The sequence below is a fragment of the Stenella coeruleoalba genome, assembly GCF_951394435.1.
Source record: "Stenella coeruleoalba genome assembly, chromosome: 5".
NCBI lineage: Eukaryota > Metazoa > Chordata > Mammalia > Artiodactyla > Delphinidae > Stenella > Stenella coeruleoalba.
Window position 1 is genome coordinate 12,181,645 of NC_137150.1, and position 27,300 is coordinate 12,208,944.

At 42.4% G+C, this 27,300-nt stretch overlaps 1 protein-coding gene across 4 annotated transcripts; it reads right to left on the minus strand.

Moving 5' to 3' along the window:
• Positions 1 to 88: 88 nt before the first annotated feature.
• On the minus strand, positions 89 to 27,178 carry ASTE1 (asteroid homolog 1). Of its 4 annotated transcripts, none has more exons than XM_079922665.1 (6): positions 26,868 to 27,176; positions 25,900 to 26,071; positions 24,433 to 25,755; positions 5,000 to 5,210; positions 3,039 to 3,228; positions 89 to 562 (listed from the first exon to the last, which is right to left on the minus strand). In XM_079922665.1, exons 3-6 carry the CDS (start codon positions 25,735 to 25,737, stop codon positions 238 to 240), a joined length of 2,031 nt encoding a protein of 676 aa, XP_079778791.1. In that variant the 5' UTR covers positions 25,738 to 25,755; positions 25,900 to 26,071; positions 26,868 to 27,176; the 3' UTR covers positions 89 to 237. The 4 variants fall into 4 exon arrangements, with proteins under 4 accessions (XP_079778791.1, XP_079778792.1, XP_079778793.1 ...); XM_079922666.1 differs by lacking the exon at positions 26,868 to 27,176 and adding an exon at positions 26,667 to 26,855; XM_079922667.1 differs by lacking the exon at positions 25,900 to 26,071 and having other exon boundaries at positions 26,868 to 27,178.
• Between the last annotated feature and the right edge of the window lie 122 nt (positions 27,179 to 27,300).

The following is a 27,300-nucleotide window of genomic DNA, read 5'->3' on the forward strand; positions in this document are numbered from 1 at the left end:
ATTATTAACTTACTGAAGTGGAACATGGCAAGTGCAAAAATGTTTTCCTTCACGTGTTGAAAAAATACAAAAGTTTACTTAAACCACGTATTTATTAAAAGCAGAATACAAAGTACTTTGGAATTCAAAATACTGCAGTGTTTATCCTTAACAGATTTAATTCTAAAAAAAAGTCAGTCATTTCAAGGGAGGTAATACAAATTTTCGGTAAGAATCCCAACCTGGTTGCAACTGAGTTTATTCAAGCTCTGCGGCCTCCATGTGCTCCTCCAAGGTCTCCACCATCAACAGCTCAAACCGATTGCCTCCCTCATGCCAACTCCTAGCGTTCAAGGTGGTCCCCACTCTGTTCTCTGACCAGGGGGTACGTCGTTTCTTTTGCCTTCTTTTTTTTGTTTTACCCTTTGGTAGGACTAGTTCAGCAGGGGCACATGACCTAGTGGCACTGAACATATGCTCATAGAGTTGCTGGGCCTCAGGACACACGTGCAGGAGGCTCTCCACTGAGGCTGACGTCAGCAGTTGTTGGCAGAGCCCGTGCACCAGGCTCCCGCTGTACAGTCTGCTCAGGGGAGAGAAGAGGGTGTCATTACAGCAGAGGTTCCTGCACTGAGACAACTCACTAATGTGGCTTCAACAGACCCATCAAACACTGTGAGTGCTGCTGCTATAAAATCATTATTAAAGTTACTCAAGAATAATCTGTTTCTTGAAAGAAGGAACTGAATTGTTACAGAGATTACTTCTTGGCTAATGATGCTTAGAACTTTTTATCAACAAAGTAAATGATGGATGCTTGCTGGTTCTCCAACTAGCCCAAAGTTGAGCAGGCCTCTTAACACTTCAAAGACAAGGAGTTAAAAATGCCTCTGATAGGACAAACAGGCAGTCTGTTGAAATATGAGAACATTTAATCGTATCATTTGCGAGGTCATTCATTCACTTGGATTAAAAACCAACTCCACAAATATAAGCTGGAATGAACTGGAAGCCACAGATTTAACATATTAACTTACTGCCAGGGTTGACTGACTGGTACCTTAGCAACTGATGGAGAACCATCATTTACTCAGTGTAAAATCATCATTTAAAGAGCCTTGGTGATGCTGAGATGCAGGAACAACTCTCCTGCTGAAATCATTATTGAGGGAACTGTTTCCGCTGTCTTGTTTTATAGGGATCCGTGGTCACTAGAGAGGATCCAGTCAAGGATGAACAAAATTAGTAAAGGAAAGGAATAAGGAATCCATAGGTCAAACGCCAATCAATCTTATTTGGTAGAGAGGTCTAGGGTGTGGGAATGTAATAGGGGCCGGGCATGCTCAGTGGGCCGGGCCAGCAGGTTTGCGTGGCCACCCCAGGTTGCAGCACCGGTTCAGCACCGGTTCAGCCCGCGGACGCCACGTCGCCCTGTGGCTGCGGCTCGTTCCTGGGAACTTGCGTGTGGAGGCGGCTCCCAAGTAGCTGGCGGGGGGCCTCGGGGCAGCTGAGGCCCTCGTGCTGCTGAGTGTCCAGCTGGCAGGCCCGGCGGGCAGACGTGGGTGTGTGGGGGGCGCCACGCTCAGTACAGGGGGCGGGGTGGGCACGCAGCCCTTAGCCAGGACTGGCAGCCGGGACAGCGGTCCCCCTCCAGCAGCAGTCAACTCGCAGCCGTGCTGGGACAGCGAATGCGATGAGAGGCGGATCACAGCCTTCTCCCTGGCTACTAGGCCCGCTGGCCTTGGGGCCGGTGGGTGAGCAGGGGGAACTGGGGTCCAGTTTGAGGGCCGGCGGGGTCCTGGGCACCTGGCTCCCTCAGTGATGCTGGCTGGGCAAGGTCTGGGGGGCCAGGCCCTGAGGGCGCCGCCAGCTGAGATCTGCCTCTCCCGTTTGGCCTGGGCACTGGCATGAGGACCCAGACTGGGTGCCAGACAAACGAACGCTCCGGGGCAGGGTAACCAGCCCCCGCAGGGACCCCCTCCACTTAGCCAGGGCCTGGACCTAGGAGGGCGAAAGTCGGTCCTTGGGACTTTGAACAGGTAAAATGAAGGGTAATGATGTCACTTCGCTTCTGGGATTTGTTAAGTGTTAAAAGCCACAAGGAGGCATGGAGACAGAATTAAATGCCTCCCTTTCCCTTTCTCTTTAGAACAGAGGATAACATTTGTTTTGTTAGAGGTTTATAGGAACATGGTGACCTGACCTCAAGAACAAAGGATCTGACACCAGGAAGTCTGCAACAACTAACCATGTGCCTCCCTCACCCTTCCTATAAAAGGGCTTTGCTGAAAGCTCTCAGCGAGTTGGGATTTTTAAGGCATGAGCCACCTATCTCCTTCCAGGGCCCTGCAATAAACCTTTCTCTGCTCCAAACTCCAATGTTTTGGTACTGTTTGGCCTCACTGTGCATCAGACACACAGACTTGAGTTCAGTAACATTAACAACACTATGTACTGCTAGGAAGCTTTCAACTTGAAATATTTCAAGTCAAACCAGCATATATGATAGGTCTCCATATAGCACTCATTAATTCAACAAGTATTTGAGTAATGCTAGGCACTGGGGCTACAACAATAAACAAAACAGGCAAGTCCCAGCACACACCCAGAGCTTATCTTCAAGTGGAGAGACAAAGCACATATGTAATCTCAACTCCATTTTCTAACCATCTCCCTTTTATCTTCCTCACTCACTCCCTTGAATAATATTTCAGTAGGATGATCAGAAAAAGCCTTTATAACGTGATATTTGAATAAAGATCTGAAAGAAATGAGGGAAAGAGCTATACTCTACCAACAACTGCCTCTTATTTTTATTTTAATGAACCGATTTTTTTAAATTTGGAAAACTTTAAAAAATCATGGAAACTTTCTTTGGAAATATGGAAGTAATTTAATATTTTAAAAATTTAATATTACAGCTCTTCAGCTCTAACAGTGATCCAAGACCAGTTATATACTAAGTTTGATTGTTTTTAAAAAAACTTCTTTGCGTTAAATGACAACTGAAGTATTTACTTCTACATGCAGCCATCTGCACTAGCTTCCTGGGTGCTTACCGAGTTAGGTCTGGCTCTGGGAGAGGCGTGGACAGCAGTTGGTTGAGGTACAGCCCCATCTGCAGACAGCACTGCCACTGACAGAAGACATGAGCTGTGTCTAAGTCCAGCCTCAGGCCCGGCTGTGCCTTCACTCTCTGCAGCTCTTCATACAGCATCTCAGCACCACCGCCCTGTGGAGCTTCCTCATCTAGATAAAGACACGACCCAAGGGCAGTATTTCCAAAAACACTGTATCACCTTGTAATTTTATCCATATATAAAACTTCAAATTCCATAAAGAAAAAAGCGAATAACCAAAATGCTTTTCTTTTTTGGCTCTTTTCTATTTTCATGTCAATGTAAAAGCCTTTCAATGTATAAACTGAAATATTTATACTGAGATGCCCTTTTAATGACAACCTAACTTTATTCAACCCCAAATTCTTTATCTTTTTCCTTAACATAGTATCTCTTCCTCTAATCTACTACCTGACTTTAAACACATCTGCATCTGAACTCTCCAAACCCTAAATGTGTCTCTATGAAAAATCCCCTTCTCTTTACTGTTCTCTTTCACTACATTTCCTTAAAGAAACAGCCGTGTGTTCAAAACACGCTTTAACTTCTGTTCTATGGGAAGAGAATGAGAGTATGACTCATAGAGAATGGGGCAAATCAGCCACTTCCTCAGTGGTGGAGGACAAGCAGCAGCCACCCCAGGAAACCTGCCTGTTCCCGGCTCCACGTGCAGCCTGCCTTCCGGACCAACCTGGAAGGAAGGAAAAGGAGGCCCACCTTTTACCAATGAGCGAGCAGCAAGGCACTGAGCCTGCCTGGGTGTGGGGTCCACATTCCTAAAAGAAAAGAAACAGACCCTTGACATGCCCCTTCTGTTGGACTCAGGTAAAAACTTAATAGACTGGTGCTCTGAGAATTTTCTTAAACTATATTTATGTTCAATGAGAGGAAACACCCTGAACTTGTATCCTAACCAGCAGTGGGCCAGAACTTAACTTGCTGTGCAACAGTCCCTTCTGACAGCTGCTCTCCCACTTTGGGGTGTCCTGGAGTCCGTGCTGGCTCATCCTTTCATGAACTTATTTTAAACAGTAAATGCCAGAGTAGTGCTGTCCAGAACTTTCTGCAGTGATGGGAATGTTCTTCATCTGTGCTGTCCAGTACAGCAGCCTCTAGCCACCTGTGGCTGCTGGGCACTTAGAATGTGGCAAGTGCATTGAGAAGCTGAATTTTAAATTTTAAATAGCCACCTGTGGCTAGTAGCTATCACGTTAGTACTGTTCTAGAGTGTGACAACTATTATACATGTTTGGATAAAGCATTCATAATTTTGTAAAGAGAATAATCCCATTACAGGATTGAAGTGCTCCAATGCATCATTTATTTCACCTGATGTTTAAATAAAGATGAAACTGCCTCAAAGTGTATTTCTCTAATAGAAAGAGAAGTTACCAGTTCTACCATCACAACTCATATACTAATTGAAACTTACAGTGGGGAAAAAAGAAAGTAAAAAAATAAACGACACAAAACAGCACAAGCATGAATGTTTACAGTAATTGTAGGTATTCTTAAGTTTCACCAATGGGCAATTTTACTTAAGTCTCCAGGGGGGATGCTGCTGCTGCACTGAAGAGAAGGACAAGGAACACGGAGCACAAAATGTACATCACGGTCACGCTTTACAGACTGAGCGTCAGGTGCCACAGGACAGGTGGGTGAGGCAGCATCAGCGCATCTTCACTGCTGTGCCCTTGAGGTCAAGCCCGCCAGCACTGACCTGGTACACGGAGCACTCAGAAAGATCTACAAGGAATGAGTGACATTTTGGTGCCCCACTTCTAAGTTCTGATACAACTGATGGAAGTAAATAATACGAGAATTTTTGTTTGTTTGTTTAAATGTTTGATTACATGCAAGTAACATGCAAAAATATACTCTTGGGACTCCCAGATACCTACCAGGGCTGTTGATCATGGCATGCAAGGGTCCCATCAGCATCCCCAGCAGTAAGGCCTGCAAATGATGCAGCTTTGCCTTGGCCTCCGTGTGCTGCACCCAGTAGCAGCTGACGGCGATGGGCAACTTCAACGCAGCAGGGATTGGGTCCAGGATGCTCTGTTTCACTTTCAGCGTTTCTAACAGAAGTATCTGCCGTCTAGCCAAGGAGAGCTGAAAATATACACCAAACGTTCTGTAAGTTACTTTGGAGAATGTCTTTCTTCTTCATTCTCTAGGTCGGTTTCTTATCTTCCTATGGAAAAAAATCAGCCACACTCAAAATTAGAACCTTCATAAGGGGCATAATAAATGTGGTGACTGGCTGGACGTGCTGTCTCTTCCCACTGCACAGCCCTTGCTCGCGTCAGTCCATCCCCCATGCAGGCTGTTGGGCATCTGCGGTGTGCATGTCACCTGGGAAGCTTGTTAAAACAATCCTCAGGCCCCACCCCTTAAACTGATTCAGTAAATGAGGAGAGCCCAGGAAGCTGCATTTTAACTCTTCTGCTTTAAGAAACAAAGATCTATACTCAACCCTACCCTCACCTGCCAGTGACTGTTCAAGCCCCCGTCCTCTGTGACACCATCACCAATCACCTCCAGAAGGCAGACTTTAACCACATGCACCCTCTGCAGCATCCCATGCAGCCTTCTGCTTGTCTGGGTCCTGCCTCATGTACCAACCCAGCTGAATGTCTTATTGTCTGTTTTCTCCCACACGGGGATTGTCCCAAGGTGGCCGCTTCTAGTGGCAGGTATATTCCAGCAAATAGGAATATTTAAGGGCTGTCTGCATTGTCCTTGTAATAACATACCACACCAACTTTCACTCCAGGCTTCAAATAAAAGGAAGTAAACAGCTATGAGGGCTTCGGGCTTCTGGTTGACATAATTTTGCCTTAATGAATCTTTTTTCCTTCTTTTTTTTTGTTGATTTTTATGCCATTTTTTAAAAAAACTGAAGTATAGTTGATTTACTATGAATCTTAAGATTTAAGAACCATAAGGGACCTTGCAGGTCACACACTTTTACAGATAAGGAAATTAGGACTATTAAAAGAGCATCTCCGGGCGACTTCACAATCAAACTCTAAGAGGAAAAAAAATAGTTTGTATTACTGGTGTCTGCACACACCTAGAAAAGATTTCCTTCTTAATTTTCTGGAAGGATGAGACAGTCTGGCACATTTCTTGGCACCTAACACCTAGTCAGTAAGTGTGTTGATAGCTGAAAACAGAGATGTTAACTTGAAGTAAAACACGTTGTAACTGACAAAATAGGTTCATCATCAATGTATGACAACTTTAATATAATGATTTATAGGTACTGGTTTTAATAATTTGATACTGTGATAAAAATTTAAAAATTAGAAATATGCAAAGTGGTTTACAGTACAGTCAATCACCCCTATGGGAAGTAGCATTAACTACTTAAATTTAAATATATTCCTCATAATCTAAACTGATAGAAAGACCTATCATGCAAAGCTAAGAAAATACATGAATTCTTTTCTGACATATGATGCTTAAATTATTGAATTCTCTATCCAAGTTACAAATTCTATTAACCAAGCAGAGTCTGGGCTTTGACTTCAGAGAGGTTCTGCCCTCACTAACTCTGCAGCCTTGAGCGAGTTTCTGAGCTTTTCTACAGTCAGGTCTGATCATCTGTAAAATGGGCACTAGAATGAGTTACACAGATGTTTCATGGAACCCACTAGTCCTTGTTCCCTTCCCCAAGGGGGACTACTCTGCTCACAGCCCTTAAATCTAGTTAGGGTCCATCCCATGTGACAAGTCTGCAGAAGAAGCTGCCTCAGAGGCAGAGGCACCCGGAGAGAGGCTGGGCTTGGCACTGACTTACTCCACAAGAATGATCCCTTCCATCTCTCCTTACGGTTAGCCTCTCACGAGTTAACTTGAATGGTGCTCTGGCCACTGCAAGTGACACAGCCAAAATGGAAACTCTACCCTACCTGGTTACTGTGGGAAATAAATGAGAGATTGTATACATTTTCTATTACAAGAGCTGGCACAGAGCAGATGAAGTATTACTGTCACATCACGTTAAGCATACAAAATGAAGATATTATCACAAAGTCTCCGTACTTGTACCTGCACACCTCTGGAATAATATTTGCACCTGATTCCCTTTAGAAATATCATGGGCTAATTAGAGCTAACAACATTGAGCTAAAATGCAGAACTGAGGGTGCCAAGGGAAAGCCAAATGATGTCACCGCACAGACACTGAACTAAAATCTCACCCCACTTTGAATACAAGTACGCGATGAGAACACTTGTCACCTCCACTGAGCCAGGAGTATAATCCACCTGCTGTACTCATTGACTCAATTGGATTTTCATGTGGGGGAAAAGTGTCCTGACCCCTATGTCACACCACACACACAAACAAATCAATTCTAGATAGCTTTCAGATCTAAGTGTAAAAGGCAAAAATATTTTTCATGACCTTGGAGCAGGCAATAATTTCTTAAGTAGGTCACAAAAGTGACAGGCATAAATAAAATTTTAGATTAGAGTGTATTAAGAACTTTTGTTCAGCAGAACATACTTGAGTGAAAAGACAACCCACAGTACGCTCCCACAATGTTATCTGACAAAGGACCTGTATATAGAAATAAACAAAAACACACGAAAATGGGCAAAAGGCTTTGAATAGAAACTTAACAGAATATGCAAATGGCCAGTGAACACATGCAAAGGTGTTCAAATAACTCATCAGAGAAATGCAAACTAACACCCACCAAATTGGCTAAAATGATGGCAACCATAAGAACAGCTAAAATTGGGTGGAGTAGGACGTGTTCTCACTCCCTCTTGTGAGAGCACCAGAATCACAACTAACTGCTGAACAATCATCGACAGGAAGACACTGGAACTCACCAAAAAAGATACCCCACATCCAAAGACAAAGGAGAGGCCACAATGAGATGGTAGGAGGGGCGAAATCACAATAAAATCAAATCCCATAACTGCTGAGTGGGTGACTCACAGACTGGAGAACTCTTATACCACAGAAGTCCACCCACTGGAGTGAAGGTTCTGAGCCCCACGTCAGGCTTCCCAACCTGGGAGTCTGGCAACGGGAGAAGGAATTCCTAGAGAATCAGACTTTGAAGGCTAGCGGGATTTGATTGCAGGACTTCAATGGGAGAAACAGAGACTCTACTCTTGGAGGGCACACACAAAGTAATGTGCACATCGGGACCTAGGGGAAGGAGTAGTGACCCCATAGAAGACTAAATCAGACCTACCTGCTAGTGTTGGATGGTCTCCTGCAGAGGTGGGGGATGGCTGTGTCTCATCGTGAGGACAAGGACACTGGCAGCAGAAGTTCTGGGAAGTACTCCTTGGCGTGAGCCCTCCCAGAGTCTGTCATTAGCCCCACCAAAGCGCCCAGGTAGGCTCCAGTGTTGGGTCACCTCTAGCCAAACAACCAACAGGGAGGGAACCCAGCCCCACCCATCAGCAGACAAGCAGATTAAAGTTTTACTGAGCTCTTCCCACCTGAGCAACAGCCAGCTCTACTCACCACCAACCAGTCCCTCCCATCAGGAAACTTGCACAAGCCTCACATATAGCCTAATCCACCAGAGGGCAGACAGCAGAAGCAAGAACTACAACCCTGCAGCCTGTGGAACAAAAACCACATTCACAGAAAGACAGACAAGACGAAAAGGCAGAGGGCTATGTACCAGATGAAGGAACAAGATAAAACCCCAGAAAAACAACTAAATGAAGTGGAGATAGGCAACCTTTCAGAAAAAGAATTCAGAATAATGATAGTGAAGATGATCCAGGACCTCGGAAAAAGAATGGAGGCAAAGATTGAGAAGATGCAAGAAATGTTTAACAAAGACCTAGAAGAATTAAAGAACAAACAAACAGAGATGAACAATACAATAAGTGAAATGAAAAACACCCTAGAAGGAATCAATAACAGAATAACTGAGGCAGAAGAACAGATAAGTGACCTAGAAGACAGAATGGTGGAATTCACTGCTGCAGAACAGAATAAAGAAAGAAGAATGAAAAGAAATGAAGACAGCCCAAGAGACCTCTGGGACAACATTAAACGCAACAACATTCATATAATAGGGGTCCCAGAGGAGGAGAGAGAGAGAAAGGACCTTAGAAAATATTTGAAGAGATTATACTAGAAAACTTCCCTAACATGGGAAAGGAAATAGCCACCCAAGTCCAGGAAGTGCAGAGAGTCCCATACAGGATAAACCCAAGAAGAAACACGCCAAGACACATAGTAATCAAATTGGCAAAAATTAAAGACAAAGAAAAATTATTGAAAGCAGCAAGGGAAAAATAACATACAAGGGAACTCCCATAAGGTTAACAGCTGATTTCTTGGCAGAAACTCTACAAGCCAGAAGGGAGTGGTATGATACACTTAAAGTGATGAAAGGGAAGAACCTACAACCAAGATTACTTTACCCGGCAAGGATCTCATTCAGATTCGATGGAGAAATCAAAAGCTTTACAAACAAGCAAAAGCTAAGAGAAATCAGCACCACCAAACCAGCTCTACAACAAATGCTAAAGGAACTTCTCTAAGGGGGAAGCACAAGAGAAGAAAAGGACCTACAAAAACAAACCCAAAACAATTAAGAAAATGGTCATAGGAACATACATATTGATAATTACCTTCAACGTGAATGGATTAAATGCTCCAACCAAAAGACACAGGCTCGTTGAATGGATACAAAAGCAAGACCCACTTCAGACCTAGGGACACATATAGACTGAAAGTGAGGGGAGGGAAAAAGATACTCCATGCAAATGGAAATCAAAAGAAAGCTTGAGGAGCAATACTCATATCAAATAAAATAGACTTTAAAAGAAAGAATGTTACAAAAGACAAGGAAGGACACTACATAATGATCAAGGGATCAATCCAAGAAAATACAACAATTATAAATATATACGCACCCAACACAGGAGCACCTCAATACATAAGGCAACTGCTAACAGCTATAAAATAGGAAATAGACAGTAACACAATAATAGTGGGGGACTTTAACGCCTCTCTTACACCAATGGCCAGATCATCCAAACAGAAAATTAATAAGGAAACACAAACTTTAAATGACACAATAGACCAGATAGATTTAATTGATATTTATAGGACATTCCATCCAAAAACAGCAGATTACACTTTCTTCTCAAGTGCACACGGAACATTCTCCAGGATAGATCACATCTTGGGTCACAAATCAAGCCTCAGTAAATTTAAGAAAATTGAAATCATATCAAGCATCTTTTCTGACCACAACGGTATGAGATTAGAAATCAATTACTGGGAAAAAAACGTAAAAAACACAAACCCATGGAGGCTAAACAATAACCAACTAAATAACCAAGAGAACACTGAAAAAATCAAAGAGGAAATCAAAATATACCTAGAGAAAAGTGACAATGAAAACACGACGATCCAAAACCTATAGGATACGGCAAAGCAGTTCTAAGAGGGAAGTTTATAGCTATACAAGCCTACCTCAAGAAACAAAAAAATCTCAAATAGACAATCTAACCTTACACCTAAAGGAACTAGAGAAAGAAGAACAAACAAAACACAAAGTTAGTAGAAGCAAAGAAATCATAAAGATCAGGGCAGAAATAAATGAAACAGAAACAAAGAAAACAATAGCAAAGATCAATAAAACTAAAAGCTGGTTCTTTGAGAAGATAAATAAAATTGATAAACCATTAACCAGACTCATCAAGAGGGAGATGACTCAAATCAATAAAATTAGAAAAGAAAAAGAAGTTACAACAGACATGACAGAACTACAAAGCATCCTAAGAGACTACTACAAGCAACTCTATGCCAATAAAATGGACAACCTGGAAGAAATGGACAAATTTTTAGGAAGGTATAACCTTCCAAGACTGAACCAGGAAGAAACAGAAAATATGAATAAACCAATCACAAGTAATGAAATTGAAACTGTGATTAAAAATCTTCCAACAAACAGAAGGCCAGGACCAGATGGCTTCACAGGTGAATTCTATCAAACATTTAGAGAAGAGATAACACCCATCCTTCTCAAACTCTTCCAAAAATTTGCAGAGGAAGGAACACTCCCAAACTCATTCTATGAGGCCACCATCACACTGATACCAAAACCAGACAAAGATACCGCAAAAAAAGAAAATTACAGACCAATATCACTGATGAATATAGATTCAAAAATCCTCAAGAAAATACTAGGAAACAGAAACCAACAACACATTAAAAGGATCATACACCATGATCAAGTGGGATTTATCCCAGGGATGCAAGGATTCTTCAATATATGCTAATCAATCAATGTGATACACCATATTAACAAATTGAAGAAGAAAAAACATATGATCATCTCAGTAGATGCAGAAAAATCATTCAACAAAATTCAACACCCATGTATGATAAAAACTCTCCAGAGAATGGGCATAGAGGGAACCTACCTCAACATAATAAAGGCCATATATGACAAACCCACAGCAAACATCATTCTCAATGGTGAAAACCTGAAAGCATTTCGTCTAAGATCAGGAACAAGACAAGGATGTCCACTCTCACCACTATTATTCAACATAGTTTTGGAAGTCCTAGCCACGGCAGTAAGAGAAGAAAAAGAAATAAAAGGAATATAAATTGGAAAAGAAGAAGTAAAACTGTCACTGTTTGCAGATGACATGATACTATATATAGAGAATCCTAAAGATGCCACCAAAAAACTACTACAGCTAATCAATGAATTTGGTAAAGTTGCAGGACACAAAATTAATGCACAGACATCTCTTGCATTCCTATACACTAATGATGAAAAACCTGAGAGAGAAATTAAGGAAACACTCCATTTACGACTGCAACAAAAAGAATAAAATACCTAAGAATAAACCTACCTAGGGAAACAAAAGACCTGTATGCAGAAAACTATAAGACACTAATGAAAGAAATTAAAGATGATACAAACAGATGGAGAGATATACCATGTTCTTAGATTGGAAGAATCAATATTGTGAAAATGACTCTACTACCCAAAGCAATCTATAGATTCAATGCAATCCCTATCAAATTACTAATGGCATTTTTTACAGAACTAAAACAAAAAATCTTAAAAGTTGTATGGAGACATAAAAGACCCTGAATAGTCAAAGCAGTCTTGAGGGAAAAAAAAGGAGCTGGAGGAATCAGACTCCCTGACTTCAGACTATACTACAAAGCTACAGTTATCAAGACAATATGGTACTGAAACAGAAACAGAAATACAGATCAATGGAACAGGATAGAAAGCCCAGAGATAAACCCATGCACCTATGGTCAACTAATCTATGACAAAGGAGGCAAGGATATACAATGGAGAGAAGACAGCCTCTTCAATAAGTGGTGCTGGGAAAACTGGAAAGTTACATGGAAAAGAATAAAATTAGAACTCTTCTAACACCATACACAAAAATAAACTCAAAATGGATTAGAGACCTAAATGTAAGACCGAACATTATAAAACTCTCAGAGGAAAACATAGGAAGAAACCTCTTTGACATAAATCACAGCAAGATCTTTTTTGATCCACATCCTAGAGTAATGGAAATAAAAACAAAAATAAACAAATGGGACCTAACGAAACTTAAAAGTTTTTGCACAGCAAAGGAAACCATAAACAAGATGAAAAGACAACACTCACCTCAGAATGGAAGAAAATATTTGCAAACGAATCAACGGACAAAGGGTTAATCTCCAAAATGTATAAACAGCTCATGCAGCTCAATATTAAAAAAACAAACAACCCAATCCAAAAATGGGCAGAAGACCTAAATAGACATTTCTCCAAAGAAGACATACAGATGACCAAGAAGCACATGAAAAGCTGCTCAACATCACTAAGTATTAGAGAAATGCAAATCAAAACTACAATGAGGAGGGACTTCCGGGAAGATGGCGGAAGAGTAAGACGAGGAGATCACCTTCCTCCCCACAGATACACCAGAAATACATCTACACGTGGAACAACTCCTACAGAACACCTACTGAACGCTGGCAGAAGACCTCAGACCTCCCAAAAGGCAAGAAACCCCCCACGTACCTGAGTAGGGCAAAAGAAAAACGAATAAACAGAGACAAAAGGATAGGGATGGGACCTGCACCAGTGGGAGAGAGCTGTGAAGGAGGAAAGGTTTCCACACACTAGGAAGCCCCTTCGCGGGCAGAGACTGCGGGTGGCGGAGGGGGGAAGCTTCGGAGCCGCGGAAGAGAGCACAGCAACAGGGGTGCAGAGGGCAAAGCGGAGAGATTCCTGCACAGAGGATCGGTGCCGACTGGCACTCACCAGCCCAAGAGGCTTGTGTGCTCCCCCGCCGGAGCGGGCGGGACTGGGAGCTGAGGCTCGGGCTTCGGTCGGCAGGGAGAGAACTGGGGTTGGCGGCGTGAACACAGCCTGCAGGGGGTTAGTGCGCCACAACTGGCCGGGAGGGAGTCCGGGGAAAAGTCTGGACCTGCTGAAGAGGCAAGAGACTTTTTCTTTCCTCTTTGTTTCCCGGTGCGCAAGGAGAGGGGATTAAGAAAACAGCTTAAAGGAGATCCAGAGACGGGCGCGAGCCACGGCTAAAAGTGCGGATCCCAGAGACAGACATGAGACATTAAGGCTGCTGCTGCCGCCACCAAGAAGCCTGTGTGCAAGCACAGGTCACTATCCACAACCCCCTTCCGGGGAGCCTGTGCAGCCCGCCACTGCCAGGGTCCTGTGATCCAGGGACAACTCCTGCAGGAGAACACATGGCGCGCCTCAGGCTGGTACAACATCATGCTGGCCTCTGCCGCCGCAGGCTCGCCCTGCACTCTGTGACCCTCCCTACACCCGGCCTGAGTGAACCAGAGCCCCCGAATCAGCGGCTCCTTTAACCCTGTCCTGTCTGAGCAAAGAACAGACGCCCTCCGGGGACCTACACACACAGGTGGGGACAAATCCAAAGCTGAGCCCCTGGGACCTGTGAGAACAAAGAAGAGAAAGGGAAATATCTCCCAGCAGCCTCAGAAGCAGCAGATTAAAGCTCCACAATCAACTTGATGTACCCTGCATCTGTGGAATACATGAATAGACAACGAATCATCCCAAATTAAGGAGGTGGACTTTGAGAGCAAGATTATTTTTTCCCCTTCTCTTTTTGTGAGTGTGTATGTGTATGCTTCTGTGTGAGATATTGTCTGTATAGCTTTGCTTCCACCATTTGTCCCAGTGTTCTATCCATCCGTTTTTTTGTTTCCTCTTAATAATTGTTTTTTTATTTTAATAACTTTATTATATCTTATCTTACTTTATTTTATTTTACTTTATCTTCTTTCTTTTTTTTCCTTCCTTCCCTCCTTCCTCCCTCCCTCCCTCTCTCCCTTTCTTTCTTCTTCTTCTTCCTCCTCCCCTCCTCCCCCTCCTCCTCCTCCTCCTTCTTCTTCTACTACTAATTCTTTCATTCTACCTTTTCTCCCTTTTCTTCTGAGCCGTGTGGATGAAAGCCTCTTGGTGCTGCAGCCAGGAGTTAGGGCTGGGCCTCTGAGGTGGGAGAGTGAACTTGAGGACACTGGTCCAAAAGAGACCTCCCAGCTGCACATAATATCAAACGGCAAAAATCTCCCAGAGATCTCCATCTCGACACCAGCACCCAGCTTCACTCAACGACCAGCAAGCTACAGTGCTGGACATCCTATGCCAAACAACTAGCAAGACAGGAACACAACCACACCCATTAGCAGAGAGGCTTCCCCAAATCATAATAAGTCGACACCCCAAAACACACCACCAGACGTGGACCTGCCAACCAGAAAGACAAGATCCAGCCTTATCCACCAGAACACAGGCACTAGTCCCCTCCACCAGGAAGCCTACACAACCCACTGAACCAACCTTAGCCACTGGGGACAGACACCAAAAACAACGGGAACTACGAACCTGCAGTCTGCAAAAAGGAGACCCCAAACACAGTAAGATAAGCAAAATGAGAAGACAGAAAAACAAACCACAGATGAAGGAGCAAGATAAAAACCCACCAGACCTAACAAATGAAGAGGAAATAGGCAGTCTACCTGAAAAAGAAGTCAGAATAATGATAGTAAAGATCATCCAAAATCTTGGAAATAGAATAGAGAAAATGCAAGAAACATTTAACAAGGACCTAGAAAAACTAAAGATGAAACAAACACGATGAACAACACAATAAATGAAATGAAAAATACTCTAGATGGGATCAATAGCAGTATTACTGAAACAGAAGAATGGATAAGTGACCTGGAAGATAAAATAGTGGAAATAACTACTGCAGAGCAGAATAAAGAAAAAAGAATGAAAAGAACTGAGGACAGTCTCAGAGACCCCTGGGACAACATTAAATGCACCAACATTCGAATTATAGAGGTCCCAGAAGAAGAAGAGAAAAAGAAAGGGACTGAGAAAATATTTGAAGAGATTATAGTTGAAAACTTCCCTAATATGGGAAAAGAAATAGTTAATCAAGTCCAGGAAGCACAGAGAGTCCCATACAGGATAAATCCAAGGAGAAATACGCCAAGACACATATTAATCAAACTGTCAAAAATTAAATACAAAGAAAACATTAAAAGCAGCAAGGGAAAAACAACAAATAACACACAAGGGAATCCCCATAAGGTTAACAGCTGATCTTTCAGCAGAAACTCTGCAAGCCAGAAGGGAGTGGCAGGACATATTGAAAGTGATGAAGGAGAAAAATCTGCAACCAAGATTACTCTACCCAGCAAGGATCTCATTCAGATTTGATGGAGAAATTAAAATCTTTACAGACAAGCAAAAGCTGAGAGAGTTCAGCACCACCAAACCAGCTCTACAACAACTGCTAAAGGAACTTCTCTAGGCAAGAAACACAAGAGAAGGAAAAGACCTACAATAACGAACCCAAAACAAGTAAGAAAATGGGAATAGGAACATACATATCGATAATTACCTTAAATGTAAATGGACTAAGTGCTCCAACCAAAAGACACAGATTGGCTGAATGGATACAAAAACAAGACCCATATATTTGCTTTCTACAAGAGACCCACTTCAGACCTAGAGACACATACAGACTGAAAGTAAGGGGATGAAAACGATAATTCATGCAAATGGAAACCAAAAGAAAGCTGGAGTAGCAATTCTCATATCAGACAAAATAGACTTAAAAATAAAGAGTATTAGAAGAGACAGAGAAGGACACTACATAATGATCAAGGGATCGATCCAAGAAGAAGATATAACAATTGTAAATATTTATGCACCCAACATAGGAGCACCTCAATATATAAGGCAAATACTAACAGCCATAAAAGGGGAAATCAACAGTAACACATTCATAGTAGGGGACTTTAACACCCCACTTTCACCAATGGACAGATCATCCAAAATGAAAATAAGTAAGGAAACACAAGCTTTAAATGATACATTAAACAAGATGGACTTAATTGATATATATAGGACATTCCATGCAAAAACAACAGAATACACATTTTTCTCTAGTGTTCATGGAACATTCTCCAGGATAGATCATATCTTGGGTCACAAATCAAGCCTTGGTAAATTTAAGAAAATTGAAATTGTATCAAGTATCTTTTCCGACCACAACGCTATGAGACTAGATATCAATTACAGGAAAAAATACAAACACATGGAGGCTAAACAATACACTACTTAATAACGAAGTGATCTCTGAAGAAATCAAAGAGGAAATAAAAATTACCCAGAAACAAATGACAATGGAGACACGACGACCCAAAATCTATGGGATGCACCAAAAGCAGTTCTAAGAGGGAAGTTTATAGCAATACAATCCTATCTTAAGATACAAGAAACATCTCAAATAAACAACCTAACCTTGCACCTAAAGCAATAAGAGAAAGAAGAACAAAAAAACCCCAAAGTTAGCAGAAGGAAAAATCATAAAAATCAGATCAGAAATAAATGAAGAAGAAATGAAGGAAACGATAGCAAAGATCAATAAAACTAAAAGCTGGTTCTTTGAGAAGATAAACAAAATTGATAAACCATTAGTCAGACTCATCAAGAAAAAAAGGGAGAAGACTCAAATCAACAGAATTAGAAATGCAAAAGGAGGAGTAACAACTGACACTGCAGAAATACAAAAGATCATGAGAGATTACTACAAGCAACTCTATGCCAATAAAATGGACAACCTGGAAGAAATGGACAAATTCTTAGAAAGGTACAACCTGCCAAGAATGTATCAGGAAGAAATAGAAAATATGAACAGACCAATCACAAGCACTGAAATTGAAAATGTGATTAAAAGTCTTCCAACAAACAAACGTCCAGGACCAGTTGACTTCACAGGAGAATTCTGTCAAATATTTAGAGAAGAGCTAACACCTATCCTTCTCAAACTCTTCCAAAATATAGCAGAGGGAAGAACACTCCCAAATTCATTCTACGAGGCCACCATCACCCTGATACCAAAACCAGACAAAGATGTCACAAAGAACACTACAGGCCGATATCACTGATGAACAAAGATGCAAAAATCCTCAACAAAATACTGGCAAACAGAATCCAACAGCACATTAAACGGATCATACACCATGATCAAGTGGGGTTTATTCCAGGAATGCAAGGATTCTTCAATATATGCAAATCAATGAACGTGATACACCATATTAACAAATTGAAGGAGAAAAACTATATGATCATCTCAATAGATGCAGAAAAAGCTTTTGACAAAATTCAACACCCATTTATGATAAAAAACCCTGCAGAAAGTAGGCACAGAGGGAACTTTCCTCAACATAATTAAAGCCATATATCACAAACCCACAGCCAACATCGTCCTCAATGGTGAAAAACTGAAAGCATTTCCACTAAGATCAGGAACAAGACAAGGTTGCCCACTCTCACCACTCTTATTCAACATAGTTTTGGAAGTTTTAGTCACAGCAATCAGAGAAGAAAAGGAAGTAAAAGGAATGCAAATTGGAAAAGAAGAAGTAAAGCTGTCACTATCTGCAGATGACATGATACTATACATAGAGAATCCTAAAGATGCTACCAGAAAACTACTAGAGCTAATCAATGAATTTGGTAAAGTAGCAGGATACAAAATTAATGCACAGACATCTCTGGCATTCCTATACACTAATGATGAAAAATCTGAAAGTGAAATCAAGAAAACACTCCCATTTACCACTGCAACAAAAATAATAAAATATCTAGGAATAAACCTACCTAAGGAGACAAAAGACCTGTATGCAGAAAATTATAAGACACTGATGAAAGAAATTAAAGATGATACAAATAGATGGAGAGATATACCATGCTCTTGGATTGGAAGAATCAACATTGTGAAAATGACTCTACTACCCAAAGCAATGTACAGATTCAATGCAATCCCTATGAAACTACCACTGGCATTTTTCACAGAACTAGAACAAAAAATTTCACAATTTGTATGGAAACACAAAAGACCCTGAATAGCCAAAGCAATCTTGAGAACGAAAAACGGAGCTGGAGGAATCAGGCTTCTTGACTTCAGACTATACTACAAAGCTACAGTAATCAAGGCAGTATGGTACTGGCACAAAAACAGAAATATAAATCAATGGAACAGGATAGAAAGCCCAGAGATAAACCCACGCACATATGGTCACCTTATCTTTGATAAAGGAGGCAGCAATGTACAGTGGAGAAAGGACAGCCTCTTCAATAAGTGGTGCTGGGAAAATTGGACAGCTACATGGAAAAGTGAGATTAGATCACTCCCTAACACCATAGACAAAAATAAGCTCAAAATGGATTAAAGACCTAAATGTAAGGCAAGAAACTATCAAACTCTTAGAGGAAAACATAGGCAGGACACTCTGCCTATGGACAGAGTGGCATAGGCAGGACACTCTGGCATAAATCACAGCAAGGTCCTTTTTGACCCACCTCCTAGAGAAATGGAAATAAAAACAAAAATAAATAAATGGGACCCAATGAAACGTCAAAGCTTTTGCACAGCAAAGGAAAGCATAAACAAGACGAAGAGACAACCCTCAGAATGGGAGAAAATATTTGCAAATGAAGCAACTGACAAAGGATTAATCTCCAAAATTTGTAAGCAGCTCATGCAGCTTAATAACAAAAAACCAAAAGACCTAAATAGACATTTCTCCAAAGAAGATTTACAGACTGCCAAAAAAACACATGAAAGAATGCTCAACATCACTAATCATTAGAGAAATGCAAATCAAAACTACAATGAGATATCATCTCACACCAGTCAGAATGGCCATCATCAAAAAATCTAGAAACAATAAATGCTGGAGAGGGTGTGGAGAAACGCAAACCCTCTTGCACTGTTGGTGGGAATGTAAATTGATACAGCCACTATGGAGAACAGTATGGAGGTTCCTTAAAAAACTACAAATAGAACTACCATATGACCCAGCAATCCCACTACTGGGCATATACCCTGAGAAAACCATAATTCAAAAAGAGTCATGTACCAAAATGTTCATTGCAGCTCTATTTACAATAGCCCGGAGATGGAAACAACCTAAGTGTCCTTCATTGGATGAATGGATAAAGAACATGTAGCACATATATACAACGGAATATTACTGAGCCACCAAAACAAACGAAATTGAGCTATTTGTAATGAGGTGGATAGACCTAGAGTATGTCACACAGAGTGAAGTAAGTCAGAAAGAGAGAGACAAATACTGTATGCTAACACATATATATGGAATTTAAGGGGAAAAAAATGTCATGAAGAACCTAGGGGTAAAACAGGAATAAAGACACAGACCTACTAGAGAATGGACTTGAGGATATGGGGAGGGGGAATGGTAAGCTGTGACAAAGCGAGAGAGAGGCATGGACATATGTACACTACCAAACGTAAGGTAGATAGCTAGTGGGAAGCAGCCGCATAGCACACGGAGATCAGCTCGGTGCTTTATGACCGCCTGGAGGGGTGGGATAGGGAGGGTGGGAGGGAGGGAGACGCAAGCGGGAAGAGATATGGGAACATACGTATATATATAACTGATTCATTTTGCTGTGAAGCAGAAACTAACACACCATTGTAAAGTAATTACACTCCAATAAAGATGTTAAAAAAAAACAAAAACAAAAAAACAAACAAAAAACTACAATGAGGTATCACCTCACACCAGTTAGAATGGGCATCACCAGAAAATCTACAAACAACAAATGCTGGAGAGGGTGTGGAGAAAAGGGAACTCCGTTGCACTGTTGGTGGGATGTAAATTGATACTGTCACTATGGAGAACAGTATGGAGGTTCCTTAAAAAAGTAAAAATAGAATTACCATATGACCCAGGAATCCCACTACTGGGCATATATCCAGAGAAAACCATAATTCAAAAAGACACATGCACCCCAATGTTCACTTTAGCACTATTTACAATAGCCAGGTCATGGAAGCAACCTAAATGCCCATCAACAGATGAATGGATAAAGTAGATGTGGTATATATATACTAAGGAATATTACTCAGCCATAAAACCAAATGAAATTGGGTCATCTGTAGAGATGTGGATGAATCTAGAGACTGTCTTACAGAGTGAAGTAAGTCAGAAAGAGAAAAACAAATATCGTATATTAACGCATATATGTGGAACCTAGGAAAATGGTACAGATGAACTGGTTTGCAGGGCAGAAATTAAGACACAGATGTAGAGAACGTATGGACACCAAGTGGGGAAAGTGGTCAGGGGGTGGTCGTGGTGTATGTATTGGGCAATTGGGATTGACATATATACACTAATATGTATAAAATGGATAACTAATAAGAACCTGCCGTATAAAAAAATAAATAAAATAAAATAAAATTCAAAAAAAAGAATAAAGCTAACAAAAATCTGTTTAAATAATAAAAAAACAGAACAGCTAAAATTTTTTAAAAGGATAGAAGATTCCAAGTAAGGGCAAGGGTATAAAGTAAGAAGAACTCTCATAAACTGCTGGTTGGAATATTTATTGGTAAAAACCACTGTGCACTTGGCAATGTGTCTTCTAAGCTGAACATTCGTGTGTCTTATGTCCCAGCAACTTCACTCCTAGTTATATGTGCAACAGAAATGTGACCATAGTTTTACTAAATGCTGTGCACTCGGATGTTCATAGCACTATTCATAATAGCCCAAACTGCAAACTGCACAAATGCCCATCAGCTATAAAATCAACAATCAATTGTGGTACAGTCCCACAGGTAAAAATACACCAACAATGAGAAATGAAAGATCTACAACTATGCACAGTGATATGAATAAATCTCATGAACACCATGTTGAATAAAAGAAGCCAGACAATTTATAAAGTGTAAAAACAAAGTATTCAAGGTTGTTAGAGATCAGAACAGTGAGTACAAGGGGTAAGGGAGGGAGTGACTGTAACCACACTGGGGAAAGCAGGGGTGCTGATAATGAATCTTCATCTGGGTGCCCTTTACATGGAACTACTGAGCTGGTTCGAACTCATCAAGGTGTAAATTATCTGTGCACTTTGCTATGTGTACACACTGAGGGAAGGATGAAGGGCAGAGAGGCAAAGGAAATGTTTAGGGCTGATGGATACATTCATTATTTTAACTGTAGGATGGATTCATGGACGTAAATGTACGTCAAAACTCATCAGAGTATGCACATTAAAGACACTTCTCAATAAAGCCATAAAAAAAGTAAAATAAAAAGCCCTCCAACATAGCACCATTTATGTTGTGAGGAGAAATGTAATTTCAGCAAAACCTCCTTCAGAATGTTGCTGTTGGAGGGTGGAGGCAATGAGAAGTGCCCACCAAACTGAGAGGGCATGCTGAGACTGAAAACGAGGCAGGCGGCTCCATGTAGTCACTGGACCAGTTTATCAGCGGGTAACATAGTCAGGGTGGGATCGGGATCTGGTGGACAACGATTAATCGGAAGCATGTGCAACTGCGCTGCGCACGGCTGCAGGTCCACTGGGACAATTTATAGTTAACCTTTGGTGGTGGGGTGTTTGGAAACAGGGCGTGCATTCCTAAGTCAAGATTCATGAATGGGTAGCTAGCCGGTCTCAGGGGCGCAGTGAGTACGTCAGAAAAGGTTTTCATTGTTTGGGGACTAACAGAGCATAGAAGCCACCTGGTCCTAATGATTATTAAACAGTCTCTATTAACCACAAAGCCCTTGATGCAGAGGAGTGACTGATGGCACAGTACAGTCCTGGGTAGGGTCAGTGAAAGGATAGGAAGAGCGGTAAGGGCTCGGGACAGCGTCAGTTGTGCTAACAGCCACACTGTTGCTAATTTCAATTTTTCTGGTGTGGGTAAAGTTTTAATAAATGCCTTGTTTGGAATATGACCTATGCTCAACTCTCCAGTTCTTTAAACCTGGAAACATGATAAAGTTAGTCAGCTGTGCTACTTAGCATGATAAGAATGACTCTTGTAAAACTGTATCTAGACTTACACAATAAATGAACTGTACAAACCAGATGGGGACACCCCATCTTGGGGCTTCCCTGAGTGCAGTGACTTGTAATCAGGCATGTCCCTTGCAGGGACCTCAGAAGCTATGTCTATGGAATTGTTACAAAAAAGATTAGATCCCGTGGGGAAGGAGGCCAGTGGGACTTTTTCCTTCTTTAATTGAGATATAATTTCCATGTCATAAAATTCACCCTTTTAAAGTAGTTTTAGTTTCTTTATAAGCCTGTGCAACCATCTCTAATTCCAGAACATTTCATCACCCCAGAAAGAAACCTGTTCCTAATAGCAGTCATTCCCCATTGCCAAGGAGGCTCCTGGACCCAATGATGTGAATCTTGTTCCTCCTGCCTGAGCTGTCACCAATGGGGAGGCTAAAAGGGCTAGTTCCCGGTCACCTGTGTGGGCATTCTGGGCTGCATAACTCTTGGCTGGGGGTGCTGTCCTGTCAACTGTAAGATGTTTAGCAACATACTTGGCTTCTCCTGACTATATGCCAGTAGCAACAGCCACCCCTCCCCAAGTATTGCCAATCAAAAGTGTCTCCAGATACTGCCAAGTGTCTCCTGGGTGGCAAAATCACCCCCAGGAGAATCAATGGTGTAGACCGTTGGGAGGACTCCCGCTCCTGATTCAAAGCTTCACGGAGGCTGTTATGCGGCCCTATATCCCGGAGCAGACTGGCACCCTGAGTGGCCTAAGAGAGTCTCCTGAGTCTGAATATTGAGTTGGATCTAAAACCCCCCCGGGACTTCCCTGGTGGCGCAGTAGTTAAGAATCTGCCTGCCAATGCAGGGGACACAGGTTCAATCCCTGGTCCGGGAAGATCCCACATGACACAGAGCAACTAAGCCCGTGCGCCGCAACTACTGAGCCTGCACTCTAGAGCCCTTGAGCTACAACTACTGAGCCCACGTGCCACAACTACTGTGCGGGCGCAGCACAACTACTGAAGCCCGCGCGCCTAAAGCCCATGCTGTGCAACAAGAGAAGCCACTGCAATGTGAAGCCCATGCACTGCAGTGAAGAGTAGCCCCCACTCGCTGCAACTAGAGAAAGCCTGTGTGCAGCAACAAAGATGCAACGTAGCCAAAAATAAATAAATTTAAAAACAAAAACAAAAAAACCCCCCAATAACCATTGCAATTGGAATTGTGAGTTTATCTGCATTTAATTTGTAAATTTAATTGTGTTTGCATAAGCAGCTTCACATCTATTTGTAATTTTTAATATATTTATGTAATATTATTAAAAAAACTAAATAAACACTGGGATCCATGAGAATTTCTTTTACCTTGAAAAGGGGGTTGGTCTGTTACTCAGGTTTAATCAACACTGAGTTAGGCTAAGAGTCAAGTTTTCAGTATCAGACTAAGCAAATCAACATGATGCCATAAATCTCAAGTCTAAAAAAAAGTCCTCATCAATAAAAATGAAAAATTAGGCCTAAGCATCAGTATTAATCCTGTTAATTGCAATCCAATGCAGTCTGAGATGTTAGTTGTGCCTTTGGTCAAGGCCTAAAGGCAAGCTTTCTTTTTTCTGTAGCTCAAAATTTTTTTCCCTTTCCTTTATTTTTAGTCACTAACCCCATTCTACTGATAGCTAGTTAACAACAAGAGTAGTAGTAATAACCGCAAAGATTAACACATGCTACTGAAGTACAGTGGAAATGGCAGATTTGGAGCGAAAAGATGTAGGTTTGAGTCGTAGCACGGACAATTCCCTGGCTAAGGATTTAGCTGAGTCTTAGTTTTCTCAGCTATGAAATAGGGGCAATATAGCAACCAACCTCAGTTTGTCATGTTAAGAGAGATAATACACATGAAAGCACTTTGTAACCTGTAAAATGCTTTACAGAAATTGCAGTGGTATTACAAATACTTACCTCAGTCAATTTGCTTAAGTCAGAATGATCCTTGGGCAGTTCTACTGCACCAACAATTGATGTTTTGATATTTTTATTAATCCTTTCCACTTCGCTGAAAGCTGGCGGCTGAGGAGGCAGCGCATCCCAGGCCACATTTCCCGGATGTGGAGGAGTATTCACAAGGAGCCCATAGATGACTTGCCGGATGGGCAGAGAGATTCTGTGGGCGTTTGGTCGCTGCATGTTTTCTACCTGTGTGTGGAGAATGGTCCGTCTCAGCACCAGAGCATCGCTGATGAAAGGGGACAGCTGGCCTCTGGCCAAGGCCGCGAGCACCCAAGGCGGTAAACCCGGATTCCAGGTGTCTGGGCAGGCGTAAGTACCATGCTGGAAGAAGTCCTGCAGCCTCCCCTGGGACTGCAGGTACTCCCCCATGGAGCCACAGAGAAGCTTCTTCACGGTTCCTCGACTCTTTCTGGGGAGATGTTTCAGAACGTTGTCTAACGCTTCGGTAGGGTCAGCAAAACGAGACAACCAATTCAGAAGTCCCAGCACCCGGTGGTGTCTCCTCCCCTTAGAACTGGGAGCCCCAAGAGGAAGACATACTTTACTTAAGAACGTCTCCACGACGGGCAGATTAACGTGGTCATTTCCACACAGCACCGCGAAGAGAGGCAGCAGAACTTTGTTCATATTGCCGAAGTGACAGCAGAGTGCATCAAGGGAAAAGCACTTGGCAGGGATATAGCAGTCTCGTGTGCCCTTGATAGTGTTCATGTTTCTCCACTGAAAGCTATTCAATGGGCAAAACCCACTTTTCAGGTCAAAAATGCAAAAGTCACTATCAGACGATAACACGGGGCAATTCCAGTGATTAGCAAGGGTCATAATGTCCCGATCTGCTTCCGAAAAGCACTGGACAAAACGTACCCGCAGCTTGATCAGAACCTGTATGAATACTTCCCGGATGAGTAAGGGACACACATACCCACCCCCGCCAACAGAAAGGGAATGGGCCATCTGGATCTTCTCCCTAGCTCGATCCTTTAAAGTGTTAAGCTTTTTATCTGAAATGTCACATCCTCCATCTAAAACAACATATGGGCAGATTTTACAAGCAAAAAGTGATTCAAAGAATTTTTCTACAACATCTGTAAAAGAATCATAGTCCCCTCCATACCGGAGCTCCAAGTTTGAACTGAAGCAAAGCCGGTGGAAGAGGGCATAGCCGTCGATGATAATTTTTGTGTCTCGCAACTTCAAATCTGTGAAGAACTCATTAATATGATCTTCCACAAAACTCATTAGTCCTCGGATACCCATGACTGTCTGAAGAATTGCCTGTTTAAAACAAGAGAACACACTTTTAATTGATGTTACTTATGGGGGACCAAGCTACTGTTTCTAGCACCATCAGATCAACAGCAAATGTTGTGAAGAGCTCTTTAAATAGAACACATTAGGTGTCAACATCTTAGTCCTTACCTAGATTCTCAGGCAATACCACCTAGCTGAGTGCTTTTTCATTCTCTCTCGCTTTCCCCATATGTTACAAGGCACAAACTCAATGGCTTCATGGAGTCTGCTCTTTGGACAGGGACGGAGGCTGCTGACGTACAGAACTTCTGCGGACTTTGATACTGAGACAGTCACCATCCTACAACACAGAATATTTGTTTTGTGGGGTCAGCGTAAAAGATCCTAAACTATAAAAATGATAACCTCAATAACATAATTAATAGATCAGAAAGCATTAGGCTTCAGTTAACTAAAGTGTGTAGGGTCAATGATATGGATCCAGTTTTTCTATTTTGATTATCAGAGTCTGGGAATTTCTTTGAGGCCTTGGCTTATGGGCCTGTCTTAATTAGCACAGCTCCGAGTTTCAAGCCTGGAGGAACTTAACTCTCCAGTTTCACGCTAACCAGAGGTTCTTCTCATCTGTCTTGGCATATACGTCCCAGGAACTGAAGATATCCTTCCCCCAACTGGCTAAGTCACAGGATAAGTATTACTGGTTTCTCCTTTGGCCTCAGGCTCCAATATGGCTCAGCATGGCACAGTTACTGATCCTGTCTTTATTTAAAATCGTGAGGTTTTGTCAAGCATGTATATTTTTTGCATTAGTTTTGAGTTTTTTTTAAAGATATTGTGTTAAAATTTATTTATCTTGATCAGAGTTTTTGGGCTTCCCCTTGCATTTAGTACCCAACTCACTTCACCCCAGGCTTGGCCCTGTCTCAGTACCTTACCCTGTAGGGTACCAACTTCTCTCAAGTCTGTCTTGTACAGCAAATGTGAGCAGAGACCGCGTCAACTCAGCCGAAGCTAGTTACAGAAGATGTTCAACAAATGCGCGCTAGACAGGAGGAAGCCGCGCAAAACGTTTGCTCCAAGTCCTCAAATACAGGCCTTCAAACCGCGCCCCCCGGGCCCGCAGCAGCAGCGCCCACCTGCTCCGTCCTCCCAGAAGACCAGCCTCTCCACCACAAGCCAGCAGGAGCCGGGGGATTCCAGGAGCTCCCGGCACGTGATCCCGACCTCCCGAGCGGAGCCGGAAGTCTCCGCGTATGACGTCACGGGGAGCCCGATTCCAGGAAGCTAGCGGCGCCGACTTCGCGGAGAGGCGAGGTGCCCCCGGGCCTGCCGCAAGGTCGCCCAGGAAGGCTGGAAAGCACGCTCCGAATGGCTGCTCTTAGGTTAGGGCAGCGAGGCCTGCTGGGCCGGCCTCCTTTTCCCCGCCCACCTTGGTCAGCGTACACTTCCGCTTCCGTGACCCGCTAAGGGCCACCTCCCCGACTTCCCGGCGTGCCCCGCGCCGTCTCCCTGGCAACGGCGCCCAGCGGTCGCGCTCGACTTCCCGACACGCCCCGCGCCGTCTCCCTG

Coding starts and splice junctions, on each gene's coding strand:
- ASTE1 (XM_079922667.1), bottom strand. CDS start 25,737: ATGGGTATCCGAGGACTAATGAGTTTTGTGGAAGATCATATTAATGAG. Junction 5,211..24,432: donor ACTTAAGCAAATTGACTGAG/GTAAGTATTTGT, acceptor GTATATTTTCAG/CTCTCCTTGGCTAGACGGCA. Junction 3,229..4,999: donor TGCCATGATCAACAGCCCTG/GTAGGTATCTGG, acceptor GTCTTTATCTAG/ATGAGGAAGCTCCACAGGGC.